This window comes from Rhinopithecus bieti, unplaced genomic scaffold (assembly GCF_001698545.2).
Source record: "Rhinopithecus bieti isolate Rb0 unplaced genomic scaffold, ASM169854v2 scaffold_25394, whole genome shotgun sequence".
In the NCBI taxonomy this organism is placed as follows: Eukaryota; Metazoa; Chordata; class Mammalia; order Primates; family Cercopithecidae; genus Rhinopithecus; species Rhinopithecus bieti.
Window position 1 is genome coordinate 377,057 of NW_016811676.1, and position 18,553 is coordinate 395,609.

Consider the following 18,553-nt stretch of genomic DNA (forward strand, 5'->3'; position numbering starts at 1 on the left):
GTGCACTCACCGCGACTTCCCCGAGCCCGGGAGCGCGGGGGTCTCTCCCGGGAGAGTCCCTGGAGGCATTGACGCGGAGGCGCGCCTGTGACTCCATGGCCGCGGCGGGGTCCGAGGCAAGATTCGCCGCCCCCGCCCCGCCGCGGTCCTCCACCCTCCCCCCCCCCGCTCCGGACCCCGGGGGGCCAGTGCTCCGCCCGAAGGCGGGTCCGCCATAAACAAACGCGGCTCGGCCGCACGTGGACGGCGAAGCTGCTGCGCCTCGCCACAGATCGCGGGCTCCGGCGCTGCGTCTCCAGGTACAGGGAGCCGCCAGGAAGTGCGGGAGAGAGCGCCCGGGCCAGGGCCCGGCCCCAGCCGCCTCCAGCCCGCTCCCCTCCGCTGGGCTCCCGCTCCATGGCTCCGCGGCCGCCGCCGCCCATGCCGCCCTCCAGTCCGGAGGGGCCTCGCCGCAGCCGGTGTGAACACTGGGCGAAGGAGTAAGCATCGCCTCCGGCTCCGCGCCGGCCGCCCCTACGCCCCCAGGAAGGCCGAGGCAGGAGAGGCAGGAGGGAGGAAGCAAGAGCGAGCAGGAACGGGGCTCCGGTTGCCGCGGGACGGTCCAGCCCGGAGGAGGCTGCGCCCCGGGCAGCAGCGGGCGGCGCCGCCGGGTTGCTTGGAGCTCAGGCCCGGCGGCTGCGGGGAGGCGTCTCGGAAACCCGGGAGGCCCTGCGCACCTGCCCGCGGCCCACGCCGCGGACTCACCCGGCTCTGAGCGTCCCCTTCCCCATCCCCGCCGCCGCAGCAAGAGCGGGGCTCCGCGGGCCTGGAGCACGGCCGGGTCTAATATGCCCGGAGCCGAGGCGCGATGAAGGAGAAGTCCAAGAATGCGGCCAAGACCAGGAGGGAGAAGGAAAATGGCGAGTTTTACGAGCTGGCCAAGCTGCTCCCGCTGCCGTCGGCCATCACCTCGCAGCTGGACAAAGCGTCCATCATCCGCCTCACCACGAGCTACCTGAAGATGCGCGCCGTCTTCCCCGAAGGTGAGGAGCAGGTGGGCGGCCGGGGACGCTGGGGAGCCCGGCGGCCTCGGCCCAGGCGGGAAGCTCAAGCTGGCCTGCCCAGAGGGGCTGCCGCGGCCTGGCGTCCAGAGCTGGGGCGTCTGAGGGAGGTTGCGTGAGGGTCTTCGGCTTCGGCGCTGGCTTGGAGCGAGGAGCCAGGGCCTTGGCGGCCCAGGCGACCAAACCCTCTCCTGGTCCAGGGCTGGGTGAGGGTGAATTACGAATTGTTCCAGGGGCAGGCAGTCCCCCAGCCTTCACAGCCTGCGGGTTCTTTCTGGTTTTGTTCTTTCTCCCTTTCCTCCTTCCTTCCTTCCTTCACCAATGCATTCTGGTTTGGTTTGGATTTTTTTTCTCTCTTTCTCCCTCTGTCTCTCTTTTTCTTTCTTTCTTTGTCTCCTTTTCTTTCTTTTTTCCTCTTTCTTTCATTCTCTCACTCTTTCCTTCCTTCCTTTGCCAATGCATTGGTTTATTTTCTTTCCTTTTCTGCCTTCTTTTCTTTCTTTGGAAGTTCACCCTGGTTTTGTTTTGCTTGCTTGCTTTCCCCATCCCTTCCTTTCATTTTCCCTCCTTCCCTTCCTTCTTTTCTTTCTACAATTCCGTTTATTTTTCCTTCATTCCTCCCTCTTTTTTTCTCTTCGTGGAGGAGGTAAAGGAGGGTCGGCTTCACGTGCTGGGAGGCAGCGTGCATCACTGCGAGGCCCAGGCACTGCAGGCTAAAGCCACAGAGCGAGCACTTGTGCGGAGCCGGGCCCTCTAGTGAGGCTGGGGTGCGGGAAGTCAGGGCAGAAGAGACCACCACCCCCGCGCCGTTGGTGAGCTGAGATCCGGCTGAAAGAGAGGGGGCCGATTAATTCGAAAATGGCAGACGGAGCTGCCATTCTTTTCAGGATTGAAAATGTGTCACAGTGGGCCAGGGGCGCTGGGACACGCGGTCCCGAAAACTCGGAACCGGAAGAAATGGTGGCGCGCTGGGTGGGCTGCCCCGCCGCCCACACTGGTTGCCGCTGGTGACAGCGGCTGCCCGGCCAGGAACCTCCGAGCAGCAGGTCTCAGGAAGGCCTGGTCACCACAACGTTCGTTTTTGGCGTCCCAAGCATTCCGGGCCGCGTCTTCCAGCGCCTCTGCTCCCAGCGGGGTCGCTGCGGCCTGGGCCGAAAGGTTTGACTCTTTGCTGGGAGGCGCTCTGCTCAGTGGTCTGCTGGGTCCTCTGGGCCCAGGAGCTGGGAGGGCTGCACCGGCCTCTGGAGCCCCGGGAGCCAGTGCCGGGGAAGGGAGACAACTTCCGCTGCAGGGCGCCGGACGGTCGGTGCAGAACAGCCGACAGGTGTCCCTAGGCCGCAGGGCGCCTCCATAGCGCCATCCCCACCAGGCGCTCTACTCGAAATCAGAGAGCTCGACCTTTTGCTTTCGCCGCTGCCAAGCCTGTTATTTGTGCTGGTCGCTGGGTCTGGAGCTGCGCTTCTCAGAGCCTCACTGGTGGAGCGCGGAGGGCGGGTCTGCAAGCGCGGCCTCCAGCCCCGCGGCTCCCCTGCCCAGGAGCCGGGTGGACCGGGGAGTGCCGGGCAGCGGAGGTGGTTGGAAGAGGACCCTTGGCCTCTCCTGTGCCACCCGGCCCTACCGCGCGGCCCCGGGGCGCTCTCCTCTCGGGCGCAGCAGTCCTTCAGCCCAGCGCAGCTTCCTACCTTTCCTACCCGGAACCTGGCAAAGATACCCGCTCCCAGCCCCTCCTGCCGAGAGCTGTTGCCCACGGCGGTCGCTACTTGTCTGCTCAAGGGTGACCCCTTGGCAGAGAAGCAGGGATGATTCCACTCCAGTTGATGTTTCAGGGGAAATTAAAAGAGCACTCGGTTTTATGAGTCTCCTTCCCACCGAGGGAGGCGTGGTGGTGACTGGTTTGCTGGGATGAGCGTTTCTTAACCGCATGCAACAAAGCAGGTGTGGAATCCAGACAAGAGGGCACTAACTGCCTTCTGTCCCCTTTGGAAATAGAAAAAGCATTCGAAGAAACAATCCAAAGATTAAATGATTTGTGGTCAGTGATTTCAGTTAAACCGGAAATTAGTGAGAGAGGGCTGAGAAAACACGGCTGCTCAAAAACTGTTCGCCGTTTGAGGGATTTCCCGGAGAGCCTGTGGAAAGCTGCGAAGTGCTGGGTGTACCGCTCAGCCACCTTTAAACCGGGTCTCCAGGCATTTGGGCTGAGAATTGCTGGGCCCTGAGTTTGTGCGGGGTGGTCCTTCTGGGGGCCAGGACTTGAGCAGCTTGCTCTGGTGGCAGGTTTGGGAGAAGTTGAGGGGCCTCCTGTGTGTTTTTTAGGGGGTGACCCTGTAAGTTGGCACTCTGGAAGGGAGCTCTTTGGCCCTAGAGTTTTGGAAAGGGCCCTGAACCTGTTTGGTCCCCCTCAGAAAGGGAAGGGAGCAGTGGCTTAGTCCCTCCGTCCTCCATTCCTGCGATGCCTGGGGTAGGGGTAGACCTGGAGTGGGTGGATACATATCCTTGGAATTCGTCAGGACAGCCGCTCAGGGGCCTTGGCCCTCAGTCAGTCTGGGGCTGAGGAATAGGGAAGCCAGGAGCTTAGGGCAGAGGAGGAAGATGCACTTAGAAAGACCTCCATTATGCAAACAGGAGTCCATTTATGCAAACCGGTCACCCTTCCAGTAGCTCCAAAAAGTGGCATCTTGATTGATTTAACCTCTTCTCAGGGAACCTCTGTCTGTGAGGGAGGATACGGCTGCGGGGTTGGAATAGGATCTGTCTGAGCTGCCAGGGTCAGGGTGGTGGCCCTAGGGAGGTTTTAGGGCCAGGGTGGTCCCGGGCTGTGGCAGGGGCTCTCAGATGGCCTTGGGCTCTCAGCTGCAAGGTGAAAAATACCATGAGGAATCGATCCGCCAAGGGCGGTCTTGTCTCAAAGCAAGTGGATTGCTGGGGTAAAGAATCTAGAGACCAACTTAGGACTCTGGGAGGAAAAACAAAATAAAAAGAATAGCAGAGTGCTGAGGAACTGCAAGGATCACCAGATTAACCCTTCATATCTGGGGAAATTGAAGCCAGACATGACAAAGGCCTTTCCCAAGGCCCCATAGCAAGGGCAATAGCAGACCAGTTGCTGCCACTGTGGTCCTGTGGGGCCTATTCTCACCCCACTGCACCCAGGAGGCTGCCAGCCTCTGTTCCTTTTAACCCAGATCTCCTCAGGTGGTAAAACAGAAAGAGGAACTCAGAGGAGTCCCTGTGTGTAGGACAGAGGGAGACCACCAGAACCAGGGTAAGCACCTCACTCAGCAGCCAGTTCAATGGCTTGGGGATGCTTTCAACATTTACAGCCAGGTTTGAGTCCCCATTGTCATGCTGTGCTACTCGGCCTTGGTCTCCTTGTCTGTAAAATGGGCCCGTTAGCAATGCACAGGGTTACTGTGACGAAGACTGAGGTCCCACAAGCAGAACTATGCAGTGAGGGGGGAATCCTAAGTGTTGTTCCTAGGCCACTCACCCCTTCCTGTGAGCTCCCCATGTTCCCTGGGTCAAAGGAGTCTTGAATGGCAGGGATGGAGGACTCACTGCCTGGACTTTGAAGATCCCTGCTTTCTGGGTGGCCATCTTTTCTCCCGTTTGACAGTGAACTAACAAATGGAAGGTAGATAGGACTGGGAAGAGGACAGGAGAGCAAGGCTGGCTTTGGACATGGGCTCAAAATTGAAAACTTGATGAGTCTTGGCGGGTGGTTAAGATAAGCTCCGGGCTGGGGCAGCGCTGAGATCCGACGGTCAGCCAGCCCTCCCCAAAGTGGGCCCTCCCTTCTGGAGATGGGGCTTTGGAAACCACGAAAGCATGCTGGCAGGCAAGCTCTGGTTCTTCCCTGGACATAGCCGCTCGGAACTTGAGTTGCTCCCTGGCCATAGCTGCTCTGACCAAAGGCAGCAGGATGCAGGTCAGCCTCTGCTCATCGGAGGTCAGAGGCAGGGGCTCCAGCACCAGACTCAGCAGTGCTACTGCAAACCTGGCACAACAGACTGGTCCCAGGACCCAGCTCAGTAGTGAAGTTGGAAACCAAGGTTAAGTCTCCCCATCTCCCTTTCCCAACCCGAAAGACCCAAGACAGGTGTGGGTGAAAGAGGGAGAAGGAATTGCTACTCCAGAAACTGTCATTCGCCCACACAAAAAGAGGTGGGGTTCAAGGTCTGAACTCTTCCAATGCCTGGGTGCCTTTGGGATTAAATTCAGCTGCAGGTGCCCCCATCACCACTTCCACCTGAGCACTCCACCAGAAGCCAAGTTATCTTAGACATTGTTTCCCGGAATCAAAGCGACTTGATTTGGAGAGCTAGGTGAGGAGAAACTCACCTCTATACCGGTGCGGGCGTCATAGATGTGAGGCCATTCTCTAGCTCCGCTGGAAAAAATGCAGATTAATTAAAGATCGACTGTTTAACAGAACAACGTAGATTTTTACAACTCTTTCCCCATCCCTGCTTTGAAGCCTGCCAGGCTGCAGCCAGGGATCCAGGAGGGAAAGCTCGCAGGCGCAGAGGGGACAATCTGGGAAGTGGTAAAGGGGACACCCGGGCACAGGGCCTGTGCTTTCGTTGGAGGCGAGGAAGTGGAGCGCGCGCTGCAGATTCAGCGCGGGGCTGGAGGAGGACCTGGATCCCTGAACCCCGGGGCTGAAAGGGAGCCTCCGGACTGCTGTGCGTGCCGACCTCCTTGGAGCCAGCAGATGCTGGGGCGGCCTACGAACTCCCCAGGTCTGGGCACCGGCAGTGGGGGCAAGGGGCCTTCTGCCTGTCCTCAGAGCGCGTAGGATACCCGCGGGCGACGTGCCTGGCCAAGCTAGGAGCCTCCTTCCCTGCCCCTCCCCATCGGCCACGGGAGACTTTCTTGGGGCGTCCCCACGACCACCCCCTTCTCACCGGGTCCCCAGTTTGGAAAAGGGCGCAAGAGGCGGGCTTTTCAGGGGCCCCGGGTAGAACAGGAGGGCTCCGAGGCGGGAGAAGGATTGAAGCGCACAGATGCGCCCCAAATTGCGACTATTTACTGGGATCTTTGTGTGGGGAAAGGAGGCTTAAAGGCTCAAGTTGTAGGCTGTCCTAGAGCAGCGAGGCGAGGAACTGGCCCCAAACTCCCTTCTTACGCCCTGGCACAGGTTTCCGGCGCCTCGTGTTCCCAAGGGAGCCCCTGAGCCTACCGCCCCTGCAGGGGGGTCGTGCTGCGGCTTCAGGGTCGTAAACGCCGAGGTCGGGGGTGGCGGAGCTGTAGAGGCTGCCTGCGCTGAAAGCTCCAGGATCCCAAAATTTGCTTGCGTGGAGCAGGGAGCGGAAGAGGCAGCCGGTCCTCACCCTCCTCTCCCGCCACGCACATACCCTTCTTGACTTTGGAGTGGTTTGCAATCCGAAAGTGTGACCTTGAGTCCTCAGATGGCCGGCAACGCGCCAGAGGTCACGCTCCCCAGAGATACCCCCTCCCCTCCCCTACTCCAGCTCCCCCTGGAGCAAGGGATAATTGGGGGAGGAGAGGCCGCAGTCAGGGAAAGGGTGGGAAAGCCAGAGAGGGCGGCACAAAGTGATGGCAGCCGGGCAAACACCGGGGCTTCGGTCTGGGCCGCGCTCATTTAATCCCACAAAAATCCCGTTTTGGAGGTGAGAAATAGAGGTTAGAGGTCGAGCCCTTATGGAGATCAGACCGAGGCGACGGGCCCAGCTGGCGTCTTAAAGCAGGGAGGGGGAGTCGGGAGGAGGGGAGACCCCTGCACCCAGGTGGGGGCTCCCAAACTGTTCTGGATTTTCCACACTCCCAGGTCCGATTTTCCATGGAGGGCTGGGAGTAGGGACCGGCACCTTCTTGTTGTTAGCCGCATTTGATATTCACAAGAACTCTGTGAGGAGACTTTGTCACAGATGTTTTCAGATGCCTGAGTTTGCTGGAGGGGCAGTGAAAGAATGGCCGTCTAACCTGGTGTTCCTACCAGAGTCCAGGCCCTGTGTCCTGGGCTGGACCCACAGTCCCTGCCACCACCCAGAGGAAGGCGCGAAGCTGGCTGCCTCCTTTACAGGTCTCCCGTAGGCGCCCTTATGAGGGGGGTCGGCCACCTCACAGTGCAGGAACTATCTCCCCGTTTGCTCCCAAAGTCTTCTTGGTGTGGTGCTGTTTATGGTCTCCCTGACCTGCATCTGGAGGTACCCCCAGGGCAAGCTGAAGAGGAGGGATCACGTGAAGGCAGTGTCTGTGATGTGAGGAACCGCAGGCAGGGTGTGGAACCAACATGCACACACTCACAGGTGCTGGGGGGCAGCGGGGAATGAGGCGCTGGCTCCCTTTCCCTCCATTTCTCTCTGGGGGTCCCGGCAACCTGGCCATCCCTGACTTCCAATAGCACAGCCTCCCCACAGGTCCTGCAGTGCTCGGCAGGGGTGCAGGGAACTCCCCTCCCCCCAGTCCCAACCTCACCCCCCTCACCCCAGCCCACCCCACCCCTCCGGCAGGAAACCACAGGCTGAGTTGGGGACCCCTGGCTGCTACAGGAGAGCAGTGAGTGCTGGGAGCCGCTAACTCCGAGGCGCCTAGCCCAGACTCTTCTCATCCCGTTTTTGAAATAAAGCCCTTCCTTAATTCCAGATAAGCGCCACGTGCTCAGTGCCTCACTTTCCTGGGAGTGTATATCACTCCACAGTACGAAGACAATTTTCTTGCGTTGCAAATCTTCATTTAGTCTCTGCGTTCAGACCAAAGTAGATTTTTATGGGCTGAGTGAAAAAACCTCGCCCGCATTGGTTTCTAATGGAAGAGCTGGCAGCGCCACCGCCCCAGGGTGGGGTGGCCTAGAGGCAGGGGTGCTTGGGAGGAACAGGGAAAAGGACGTTTGCACCAAATCTCCGCGGGCATAGCAGAGGCTTTGGGGAATTACAGAAAAACTATAATGATCTAAGAGAACAGGTTATCTTGAAGTGTGCGGGTATTTGAATTATACAGACAATTGTCCGGTGTGCCCAGTGCACTTTTGCATGTAGAGCCAGGGCCTTTGAGGAGGCTTTCAGGAGATCCCGGGCAGTGGAGTATGGTCTGGAGTTCTTTTCCCTAGGTGCAGATTTCTCCCCAAGTCTTCCCACCATGGGCTTTGCAAGAAGCCAGGGCCCAGAGGCCACGCTCACGCTAAATTTTTGTGGGTTCAAGTCCCATTGATCTAGCAAGGGCTTCGCTTAATTAAAGTGATTGATTTGCGTTCAGTTGATGCAGAGTGAAGTTTTGCAGTCCCTGTGTGTTTTAGAAATTAAGCATAGTTTACTTACCAAGGGCTTTGAAGGCTTTTGGTCTTACTTAACCTAAATTTCTTTAGCACCGAACAGGGCAAAGGTGGCTCCAGGACAACTGCCCAACCCCAGGAACAACCCAGCAGCAGAGAAAAGGACAGCTGCCAGGGTGCATTTGTCCATTTTTGGAAATCAGAATTCCTGAGTCGTTAGTGAAGTCTTACTTCACCAAACCCCAGGACCTTTATATTTTGGTTCTTGCCATTGCTGGTTAAACGGTTGTAAATGCTGCCGCCACGAGGCCTGGAAGGAAGGACCTGCTGCTGAGAGCATAGGGAGTGCTGCTGTGATCACGGTGGTGAGGGCGATTTCCCGGGATTAAAAAGCCACCTCTGCCCCCGTGGTGGAGGCTAGAGGCCCCCGAATAATGAGCTGTGATTGTATTCTCGGGATCATGTATGTGGAAATTAGCCACCTCTTCAGCCAAGATAAGCCCCTAATTCCTTGAGCCCAGGAGGAGAAATTAAAGGTCATCCCTTTTTAGATCGCTGAATACTTTTTTTTTTTTTAAGTTTTTCGTTGCCGAATAGGGAAGGGTTTGCGAAGCCGCTGCCCTGGGCCGAGGTGCATTTTACGCTTCCAGAGGTCGAGGCCTCCAGAAACCGCGACGCCCTGGGCGTTCCCGGGAAGGCTGAGAGACCCAGGGTGACTGGGTGACTGCACAGTGACTCCTCGGGAACCCACTCGGGGTGCTCGCTTGGAAGGGCTTTGAGACCCCGGGAACGGTCTCCAGAATCTGCACGGTTAGTCAGGTTCCCCGTCCGTCGTATCCGGCCCTGCCCAGAGGCTCCTGCCTTTGGTTAGGTGCTCGCGTCACCGCACGAAGGCAGGCAGTGGGGGGGCTGGGGCTGGGCCTGGCCTGAAGTTCCTGGGGTGGGGGGAGGGCATCGTGGGTTGGGGTGGGGGGCTCTCCAGCAGCGTCCGCAGCTCGCTCCGCAGGGGTCGCAGCCAGGGTTCGGGCGCTAGGCTCGTGGGCCGGGAGGCGGCGGGCATGTTGCCCTCCGGGGAGGTTGGGGTTCAGGCGGTGCACCGGCCCTCGCCATCTGGCGCGGCAGCCACGGCGCTCAGTGGAGGGTCTACGGCAAGGCTGCCGGCAGAAAGATTCCGGGGAGGGGTCGGGAGTTGTCCCAGCCCGCGCTAAGCGCCGCAGCCTCGCCCGGCTTTTCTGCTTCCTCGGAGTGTGCAGGGGAAGCCTGGGTTCTCGCGGGGTGCAGCAGTCAGGCCGAGGGTGCAGCAGGAGGGGAGCCCTGATGGGCAGGGCCCTCTTTCCCCTGGTGCGCAATACCAGTTGGTAGCTTTTGGGAAGGTGGTGAGGAAGGACAGGAGGCCTGTTGAGCGGAGGGGCCGGGGAATCCCTAATTATGTCACAAGAGACCCTTTCCATTTCGGCCTGTAGCCCATCCTTCTCCCACCGCCCCCAGATTGGAGTCTGCTCTCGGGGAGCCCCCAGGTAAACCCCTCCCAGGCGGAAAGTTTCGGATTGGAAGGAGGACCGCGCTCGCGGGGCTCCTGTGAGAGCTGGGAAGCCCAAGGGGTAGCGTGTACGGGGCTTTTTATGCGGCAGGAGCTGCCTCCTGGGCGGTGGGGACTTTTTGTCACAGCCTCTCTGGCTTTGGGAAAACCAGGAGTTGCCGGAGAAGCAGGGAAAGAAAGGAGGGAAGGAAGGAGGGTCCTTGGGGGAATATTTACGGGTCAAATCGATATCCCCGTTTGGCCACGAGAATGGCGATTTCAAAGCAGATTAGATTACTTTGTGGCATTTCAAATAAAACGGCAATTTCAGGGCCGTGAGCACGTGGGCGACCCGCGGGAGCTGTGGGCCTGGCAGGCTCACACGGGAGCCCGGGCTGCCGGCCGCGGCGGGGATTTCTCCCCCGGCCTTTTCTTTTTTAACCAAGGGCAAAGGGACGAGGGCGAGAACACAGATGGCGGCTGCGGAGCCGGGGAGGCAGCGGGGGGACGCGCAGGACTCGTGGGGTGGGCTGGCAGGGTGCAGGGGTTCCGCGTGACCTGCCTGGCGCCCAGGCATCGGGCTGGGCGCTGCAGTTTACTGATTTGCTTTCTTCCTGCGTCCAGGTTTAGGAGACGCGTGGGGACAGCCAAGCCGCGCCGGGCCCCTGGACAGCGTCGCCAAGGAGCTGGGATCGCACTTGCTGCAGGTAGAGCGGCTGCGCCAGGGGAGGAGCGCAGCCGCCTCAGGCTCCCTTCCGACGCCGCCACCCCAGCCTCTAGGCGCGCGTTCCCCAGAAGGGCCGGGCAGATCCAGAGGCTGCCAGGGGCTGGGGATAGGGGTGGTCCCCACTGCGGAGGGATGGACGCGTAGCATGCCGGATGCGGGCTGCGGCCAGACCTACCCTAACCCTACATCTGCCCCCACACCCTGCCGAAGGCCCCAGGACTCCCCAGGCCACCTGAGACCTAGGCCAGGGGCGCCTCCCGAGCGTGGCAAGTCCTTTCCAACCTCACTTCCCTCGGCAGCTTCCACCCAGAGCTTGCTCTGTGCCAGGCACTAGGTCCGGAGCAGCAGAAATGATCCGGCTGCTCTGAGCTCTAAAGCATTCGGCCGCTGCGTGTGTGCAGGGGGCGCAAGCACGGAGAGACAGCATCAATAATAGAATATTAACAGGGGCACTTGTCCAGAGCTTTCTGCAGGCCACATTCAGTTCCGGACTTTATTGGCTTCCCCTTCCCATCTAGAGTGCGTTCTGTTTTTTGCCTTGTTTTTGTTTGTTTGTTTGTTTGTTTTTTGTTTTGTTTTGTTTTTGGTTTGGGGGTTTGGTTTTTTGGTTGTTTGTTTGTTTGTTTGTTTGTTTGTTTTTGAGATGGAGTCTGTGGCCCTGGCTGGAGTGCAATGGCAGGATCTCGGCTCACTCCAACCTCCGCCTCCCAGGCTCAAGTGATTCTCCCGCTTCAGCCTCCCGAGTAGCCAGGATTACAGGAACCCGCCATCATGCCTGGCTAATTTTTGTATTTTTGTAGAGACGGGGGTTTCACCATGTTGGCCAGGCTGGTCTCGAACTCCCGACCTCTGATGATCCGCCCACCTCAGCCTCCCAAAGTGTTGGAATTACAGGCCTGAGCCAACGTGTCCTGCCTGGGTTCTGTTTTTAACTTCATTTTTTTTAGAGGAGGAAATTGAGGCACAGAGAGGTTAAATAACATGTCTAAGGTCACACAGCAAGAGGTGGAGCAGGGTTAGCCCATTGGCCTAGCTCTAGAGCCCAGCCGGATAACCAGAACTTGGTGAGGCCTCCGGGCTCTTGCTTGGTTTGGAGCCAGGTGCTTAACTCCCCGAGCCCGGGGCCATTCACCCTGCAGGAGTTGCACGCTGACCTCAGCTTTTCCCTGGCAGCAGAGGGGCTTTGTGGATCGTCTGGGTAGCCCTGGGCACAGCTCGCCACTTCCAGGTGGGCGGTTAGCGCTGGCTGGGGACAGATCCCAATCTTTCAAATGCCCTTTACAGAGCCTCATCAACGACCCGATTCATTCCCCACCCTCCCGTCATTTGTCTCTGCCATCGAAAAATGCCTACCGAGAGCTGCTCTGCATTTCCGCCCTCTATTTTGTGTTTTACTTTAAAATAATAATTTAAAAAATGTTGGCTGCAGGATGCCATGACTTAGGTCAGCGAGTCAGCCGCTAGCTCTGCATTTCCAAAAAGCAGATCTTTTCACAACTCTCTTGCCCCAAGTGCCCTAGTGTGGTTTATTTTTTAAAATGCATGCCTGCGGAAGAGAAGACCCGGGGAATATTTGAAACCCCGAGCTTTTACAACATAAAGCGCATGGTGTGGCCGCGGCGGGTAATGGCGCTCTGGGAGCCCTGCCCAGGCGGCCTCTGCTCCCCCTCCTTCACTTCCAGCTCCGAGCTGGGTGTGTTGCAAGTTTCATACTCCTACATATTATAAGTGACACTAATATCAGGGACAACTAAGTGCTGGGGAACTTCAATGAAAACCTGGTTGGCAAAATCAACACCCCCAGACTTCTCCATGCTACATTTCTTTAATTAATTCCGGAGTAATATGTGGACGGGTGTCTTTGCAGTTATTATACATGTAAGTGAATTAGGTCATTTGAAGCTACGAAGTCATACCCAACATTTTCCATTAAGAATGTTATTTTTTTAGCTACTGCTGGCAACTTTTAGAATTTAATTATGATAATTTTCCTCTTTTCCTCATTAACCCCGATATGGCTGGTTGTGAGATACTTTTTCACTAAATGTGTCTCTTTAATGATTTTGGAGTTAAGAAAGCATGCCAAATGCACCAAGACATTTATAACTTTAGAAATTGCTGTATAGTTTGTATTTTTGGAACACCACAGGTTTAGGTGGGAAAATATTTTGCAGCTGAGTTAGCAACTTGAAAGTTAGGGCCGGGCGCGGTGGCTCAAGCCTGTAATCCCAGCACTTTGGGAGGCCGAGACGGGCGGATCACGAGGTCAGGAGATCAAGACCATCCTGGCTAACATGGTGAAACCCCGTCTCTACTAAAATACAGAAAACTAGCCGGGCGACCTGGTGGGCGCCTGTAGTCCCAGCTACTCGGGAGGCTGAGGCAGGAGAATGGCGTGAACCCGGGAGGCGGAGCTTGCAGTGAGCTGAGATCCGGCCACTGCACTCCAGCCTGGGCGACAGAGCGAGACTCCGTCTCAAAAAAAAAAAAAAAAAAAAAAAAAAAGAAAAGAAACTTGAAAGTTAGGCTAATAATCAAGATGCTGATTTTCAACCTTAGCATCGGGGAAGGTAATGATAGTTTAGTTGGCAAAGACTTTTTGCAGCAAACTGTATTTGAGACAGCAGAATCCAAGGATATCTTTCAAGATTCACTTATACTACATTCTTTTTAGTCCCCTCTCTAGGGGTGGGGGGAGGGTGGCTTAGAAAAACGAAAGGTAATCTGGTTTCAATTACATGCTGTAAAATAGAATTTGTGGCCAGAAATTAATTTGGAATATTTTTTATGGGGGCAGCATTGTGGGTTGCATGAGACTTTCACCAACTTTATTGCTTTCTTTTGGTTCTGGATCTAAAATATGAATGAGTAAATAAAATACAGTTTCCTTTTCAAAATAATTTAGTCTTTTATCCTCGACACATAAACATAATCATTACCTTTTATTTGTCTTAATTACCTCTTATAGTTTTACTTTATTTTGAGGGTTAGCCAACTTAGGAAAATCAGAATTTCATTTGGGTAGTTTTCGTTTTTCAGAAGTTGATACTTTTCCTCCTTGAATTTTGCAAAGGTTATTTGATCTCTTGCAAATTCTAAATAATTAATTCTGTAGACATAGTCTGGTAAAATAACCAGGTATTTTGTTTTATTTTCTGGGCAGTGGTAGTGTTCGGAATTTATTATTCAAATGGTACTTAGAGGTAACTAGAAAATTGTGGCAAATAAAGCATATGTCCTAGTCGTATAAATGACTGCCAATTATGACATAAAATGGTCTATATAGTGGTAGATTTTCCCCTAAGTACCATAGAACTCCGGATTTGTACTAAGTGCTAAAATAACCCAAACAATAAAGCTACTACATTTAAACTGAGCATGATAGGAATTCTCAAATGTTTTGCATGATTTTTGTGATGTGGATGTATGATTGTTTCTAAAGTGCTTTAAAAGCATTGCAGAGCCTGGACTGGGAACTAAACCCTGGGTGCTGTTTCCTACAGTCCTTTTTAAGGACGTGAGCTTTGTTTTTGCATTTAGCAAGCATATGTTGATGGTCGCATTTGATGCATCCCTCCATCCCAGTGACTGTACCATTGTTAGATTTAACTCTAATGTGGAATGATCATCTCTTATTCTGACATTTTATCTTTTACAGACTTTGGATGGATTTGTTTTTGTGGTAGCATCTGATGGCAAAATCATGTATATATCCGAGACTGCTTCTGTCCATTTAGGCTTGTCCCAGGTGGGTATTGCCTAATTTTTTGTGCAACCAAAATATTAAACGAAGTGATACCAGATTTTGACAGCCTCGCCCACCTTGAAAATGCGTCTGTTTAAGTGTTTGCTTTTGTGTAGGCACATAACCCCAAATTGCAAAATCCTCTTCTCAGGACATCCTGCAGGGGTTTGCTTCTTCATATTACGTTTTATTTTTTACTTTCTTTTTCCCTTGGGGTTTCATGACCAGTGTGTCTTCGTCACATCAGCTTTGTTCCGAGACTCTGTCCCATACCTGGACTATCTGCTTACATAGTAATGCTAGATGTCCCGAAAAGAGCTTCACAAAGGGACATGTTTCAGTACACACTTGCTGGCCCGCATGCGGTATTATGAGTTGCTATAAAGCAAGAGGTAAGCTGATGTGGAACATGGATTTTATGCAGAACGTTCTTTGGGGAGAGAGAATGGGGAGGGGTAGATTTATGAGTGTTCACATGGAATTCAGGGTCATTTTCCTGACTTTTCCAGTTCAGTGGTCGTTTCAGCAAAGGATTTTATATGCTTGTGATAGAAACTCATAAAACTCAGTTTACTACTGTTTTGAACAGCAAGATTTCTTTAGAACATCTGAATATTACCAATTTTCTGAAAAGATGAAATCATCTTCTTAAAAGGTCCATCATTTCCTTAGAGGAAAGAGGGGGACTTAGCTTTGTCTCTCCCTGGCAAGCCAAGGGTTTGGTGGGGGATTTGGGGCTCCCTGGGCCCGTTGAACGTTTGAAAGGGGAGAGTGTAACTGATCATTCTCATTCGCGTGCCTGACTTAACAAATGCGCATGATGATTTTAAAAGCCACATTTTAAACTACATATAGGGACTAACTGTTTCTTCACATTGTGAACTATCAGAGTGACTTTTCACCATGACTGAAGACACACTAGAATTAATGATAGAAACAGCAGATGGGTTCCAGAGAGGCCCATAAGGAATCTGAATTACACCCTCCTCCTAATGTAGTTAAGCCAAAATAAAACATGCCGATTAATGTGGCTTCAGTTTGCTCAATGAAAAACAAAATAACCACATTTGGCAACCTGCATCTGGTGTACTCTTTTATTTTCTGCCAATACTTTTTTTTTTTTTAAATAAACTTGCTGTTTGTTTACAACCTTCTCTTCCGATGTATGGATATCCTCATCCAGGTCCACGTGGGTTTATATAACTCCGTGTTTCTTAGGCAAAGCCCTTTAAAATGAATTACATATTAAATTGATTTGGAAGTTTTTCTCTTCCTCTTCTCTGCTTTTATCAAACCAAGTCTCCCAAATACAGTTTACTAAGGCTTGGCCCTTGTATCTATGTGACTCAAGAGATTAGCGTACTTGTAGAATGGGAACTACTGTTGGAAACAGGAAATTTACTATTTTTCATAGTTATTAGGTTGGTGCAAAAGTAAATGTGGTCTTTCCATTACTTTTAATGGCAATGACTGCAATTACCTTTGCACCAACCTACTATTATTCTCTGAATTTTTACCTTCCCCTATTTGGAATTATTCAGGGCGCTTAAGTTGTACCCAGACTAGTTTCTACTTCTGATTTGGCCCGATTGCTTACCTTTTTTAATCGTTTACAAAACCTTTCGTAGTCTTACAGTAATGTCACAAACACAACAAAACATTTCACACACTTTTAAAGATGACTGTTCGAAAATCTTAAATAAGTAAAGTCACTGTTATCAAATATTAAATTTAGATCTGAGCTCCCTAGCAGTCAAAGCAAAAAGGGAAATGCATTCAGTTATACAGTTTTCATTGTCTGCTAGGGCTTGTTCTTAACCTACTTGAACCTTGTAACTTAAATAATAAAATCATGCCTGCTCTGTCTTTAAGGATCGTGGTGAGAAACAGATCAAAATGCCTATTTCATGTGATTTACAAACTATGGGGAGCAACACAAAATCCAGGCATACCCACAGTTGCATTATAACAAAGTTGCTTTCAGCAGAGTCGTTTGGGGGCTCCTATTAGGGCTGCTTGGTCATTTGGAATGTCCTGGCCCATCAGGAGGTACTGTGCACGTCCCAAGAGATCCAGTTCATTCAGTCAGGCCATCCAAGTTAGCCGCTCTGTGCTATTTTTCTCTTTTTATGTGGAAAATAGAACTGATTGATTATAAACACAATAATTAAGAAGGACCAAAATATTGGATAGGTGACAAATCTGCCTCGTGTTCATGATCGACTCCACGGAAGGAAATCCAGGCAGCCTCACAAGTTGAAGTACTCTATTTCCTCATGATCATAATGCAGCAGGAAAACTTGGCCTCATAATTTTGAGAGAGGAGAGGGGTTAGGCACTACCATTTTCTAAGAAAGTTGTAGAGATACATTGTCTCTTTCTCTCCAGCAGAAGTAACAGTTTCTAAAACGATAAGTCTGATCATCTGCCTAGAGCAACTGATTTTTTCTGATTTCTCTGTGGGGCTGTGTTAGCATCAGTCCACAGCTACAAAAACACTTTAGTGCTGACGTGCCCTCTTTGTCGGTGTCTAGGGAGCGTTCCGTGGCGAACTGTTTAAATAAGCAACAACAAACTTTTCTCCTGTTCATGATTAACTCCACAGAAGGAAATCTAGGCAGAATCACAATGTGTATTTTTTTCTGTCTTCTTTACTTAAATAGTAAAATAAGATATTGAATAGGATGTCAAATACCCAACTGGTCTTTTAAACATTTTTGCACCTTTAGATTATTTTTTAAAAGTCAGGCAAATGTATCAAGCATGAGACCTTTATTAAAACGGGCTTACATTTTTTTTAAGTCACGAGAGAGAAAAGTGTTAATAAAATTTTACCCAGTAGTCAGAGTAACCTTTTAAACAGAATTTCTGATGAATAATGATAGTAGTAATAGCTGATACATGCTGCTCTTTTTGTGTTCCAAAAACTTTCAATTACCTTCAATGACATTATCTCATTAAGTAAAGATGTCTTTCATGTTAATTCAGCCTTAAACTTTATGTTAAAAGATAATAGAGAATATAAGCCCCTAGATCTGCTATAATTGTGTGGAAATTCACTGCAAAGTGGTATTTTTTGTTTTGTTTTTGGTCTAACCTCTACTAAATAACTATCCAAATTCTCTATTTGAGGGTATAGAAATGATTCTTTATGGGTTATAAGCCCATCTCCATTCCAAGTCTTTTATTAAGCCTTACTTGAACAAGTGTTGAAATAAATCTACTTCGTATGGCAGAGCTTTTTAGTTTATTTTTTTGTTTCCACTCGTAAACAAGTGTTGTTGCTGACAAACTTTGGTACTAAAACAATGACAGAGACAACCATAAAATGCCAGTTGTCTCCTCAGCCCAGGGTCCAAGCGTCAGGCAATAGAGAGGCAGGCTTTCAGCCTGAAAATTCCCTTTGGTGAACACACTCACACACATGTCCACACACAAAACATCTAGACAAGTTTCTATCTACGTGGATGAGGTAGAGTTGGGACAGCAATCTTTTTCCATTCATGTTTACTAAATGATTTAGTTCTATGTGCTTTTTTGGTTAATGCAATTATTTTACTTTTATTTAGGGAGGAGGGAAAAAAAAGCCCCTTGTAGCTGCTGTATACATTTTTAAGTATCCTTGAGTTAAGTTTTCTCACTAACATTGCATACAGTTATATAGCATCTAGGTAACTAGTATACATGTTCAGATAAATATAGGTATGTATGAAATAGCTGTTTATGAGACACATAAAAGATTGTCTTATTTAAGATTGTGGCTAGAAACAACCATAAATATGTCGATGATGTTGTGTGGAGGTACAAGATCTAATCCTTTCACTTTTGAAATGAAGACAAAAGACAACATATTATGTTTGTCGACATAACTTGAACCCTGAAACCCAAACCATTTTATTTTAAAATGCTTAATTTACCATACTCAGCAAAACACCCCAGAGTAACGTGCATTTTCGGAGTGCCAAGCGATCCTGCCCTTCCCCACAGAATATATGCATTTAGTGCTGTATTTATCATGTGTAGTTTTCTTGGCAGGAAGAAAAGCTATTCAGCAAGACATAAAAAAACTCTTACTAGGAAAGCTATCCATTTTGTAGTTAGCGGGGTTTTACAAAAACTAAAATATCACATGGAAGGTCTGTTTTAATAAGGCTAATGTATGAGACCCAGGGAGTTTTATAGCGACAACCATAATTTTTTTTTTTTTTTTTTTTTTTTTTTTTTTTTTTGTGAGATAGTCACATTTCTTTCAGTGTTCAAAGGCACAGATAGATACGTAAATACAGGA

General features: G+C 51.5%; 1 protein-coding gene across 2 annotated transcripts in view; it reads left to right on the forward strand.

Moving 5' to 3' along the window:
• The first annotated feature begins 835 nt into the window (after positions 1 to 835).
• SIM2 (SIM bHLH transcription factor 2) overlaps positions 836 to 18,553 on the forward strand; it is a 43,580-nt gene continuing 25,862 nt past the window's right edge. For both annotated transcript variants that reach the window (XM_017894642.1, XM_017894643.1), the window contains exons 1-3: positions 836 to 1,022; positions 10,418 to 10,500; positions 14,179 to 14,268. In XM_017894642.1, coding sequence (XP_017750131.1) covers positions 848 to 1,022; positions 10,418 to 10,500; positions 14,179 to 14,268 — 348 coding nt within the window. In that variant the 5' untranslated portion in view covers positions 836 to 847. The remainder of the gene's footprint in view (positions 1,023 to 10,417; positions 10,501 to 14,178; positions 14,269 to 18,553) is intronic.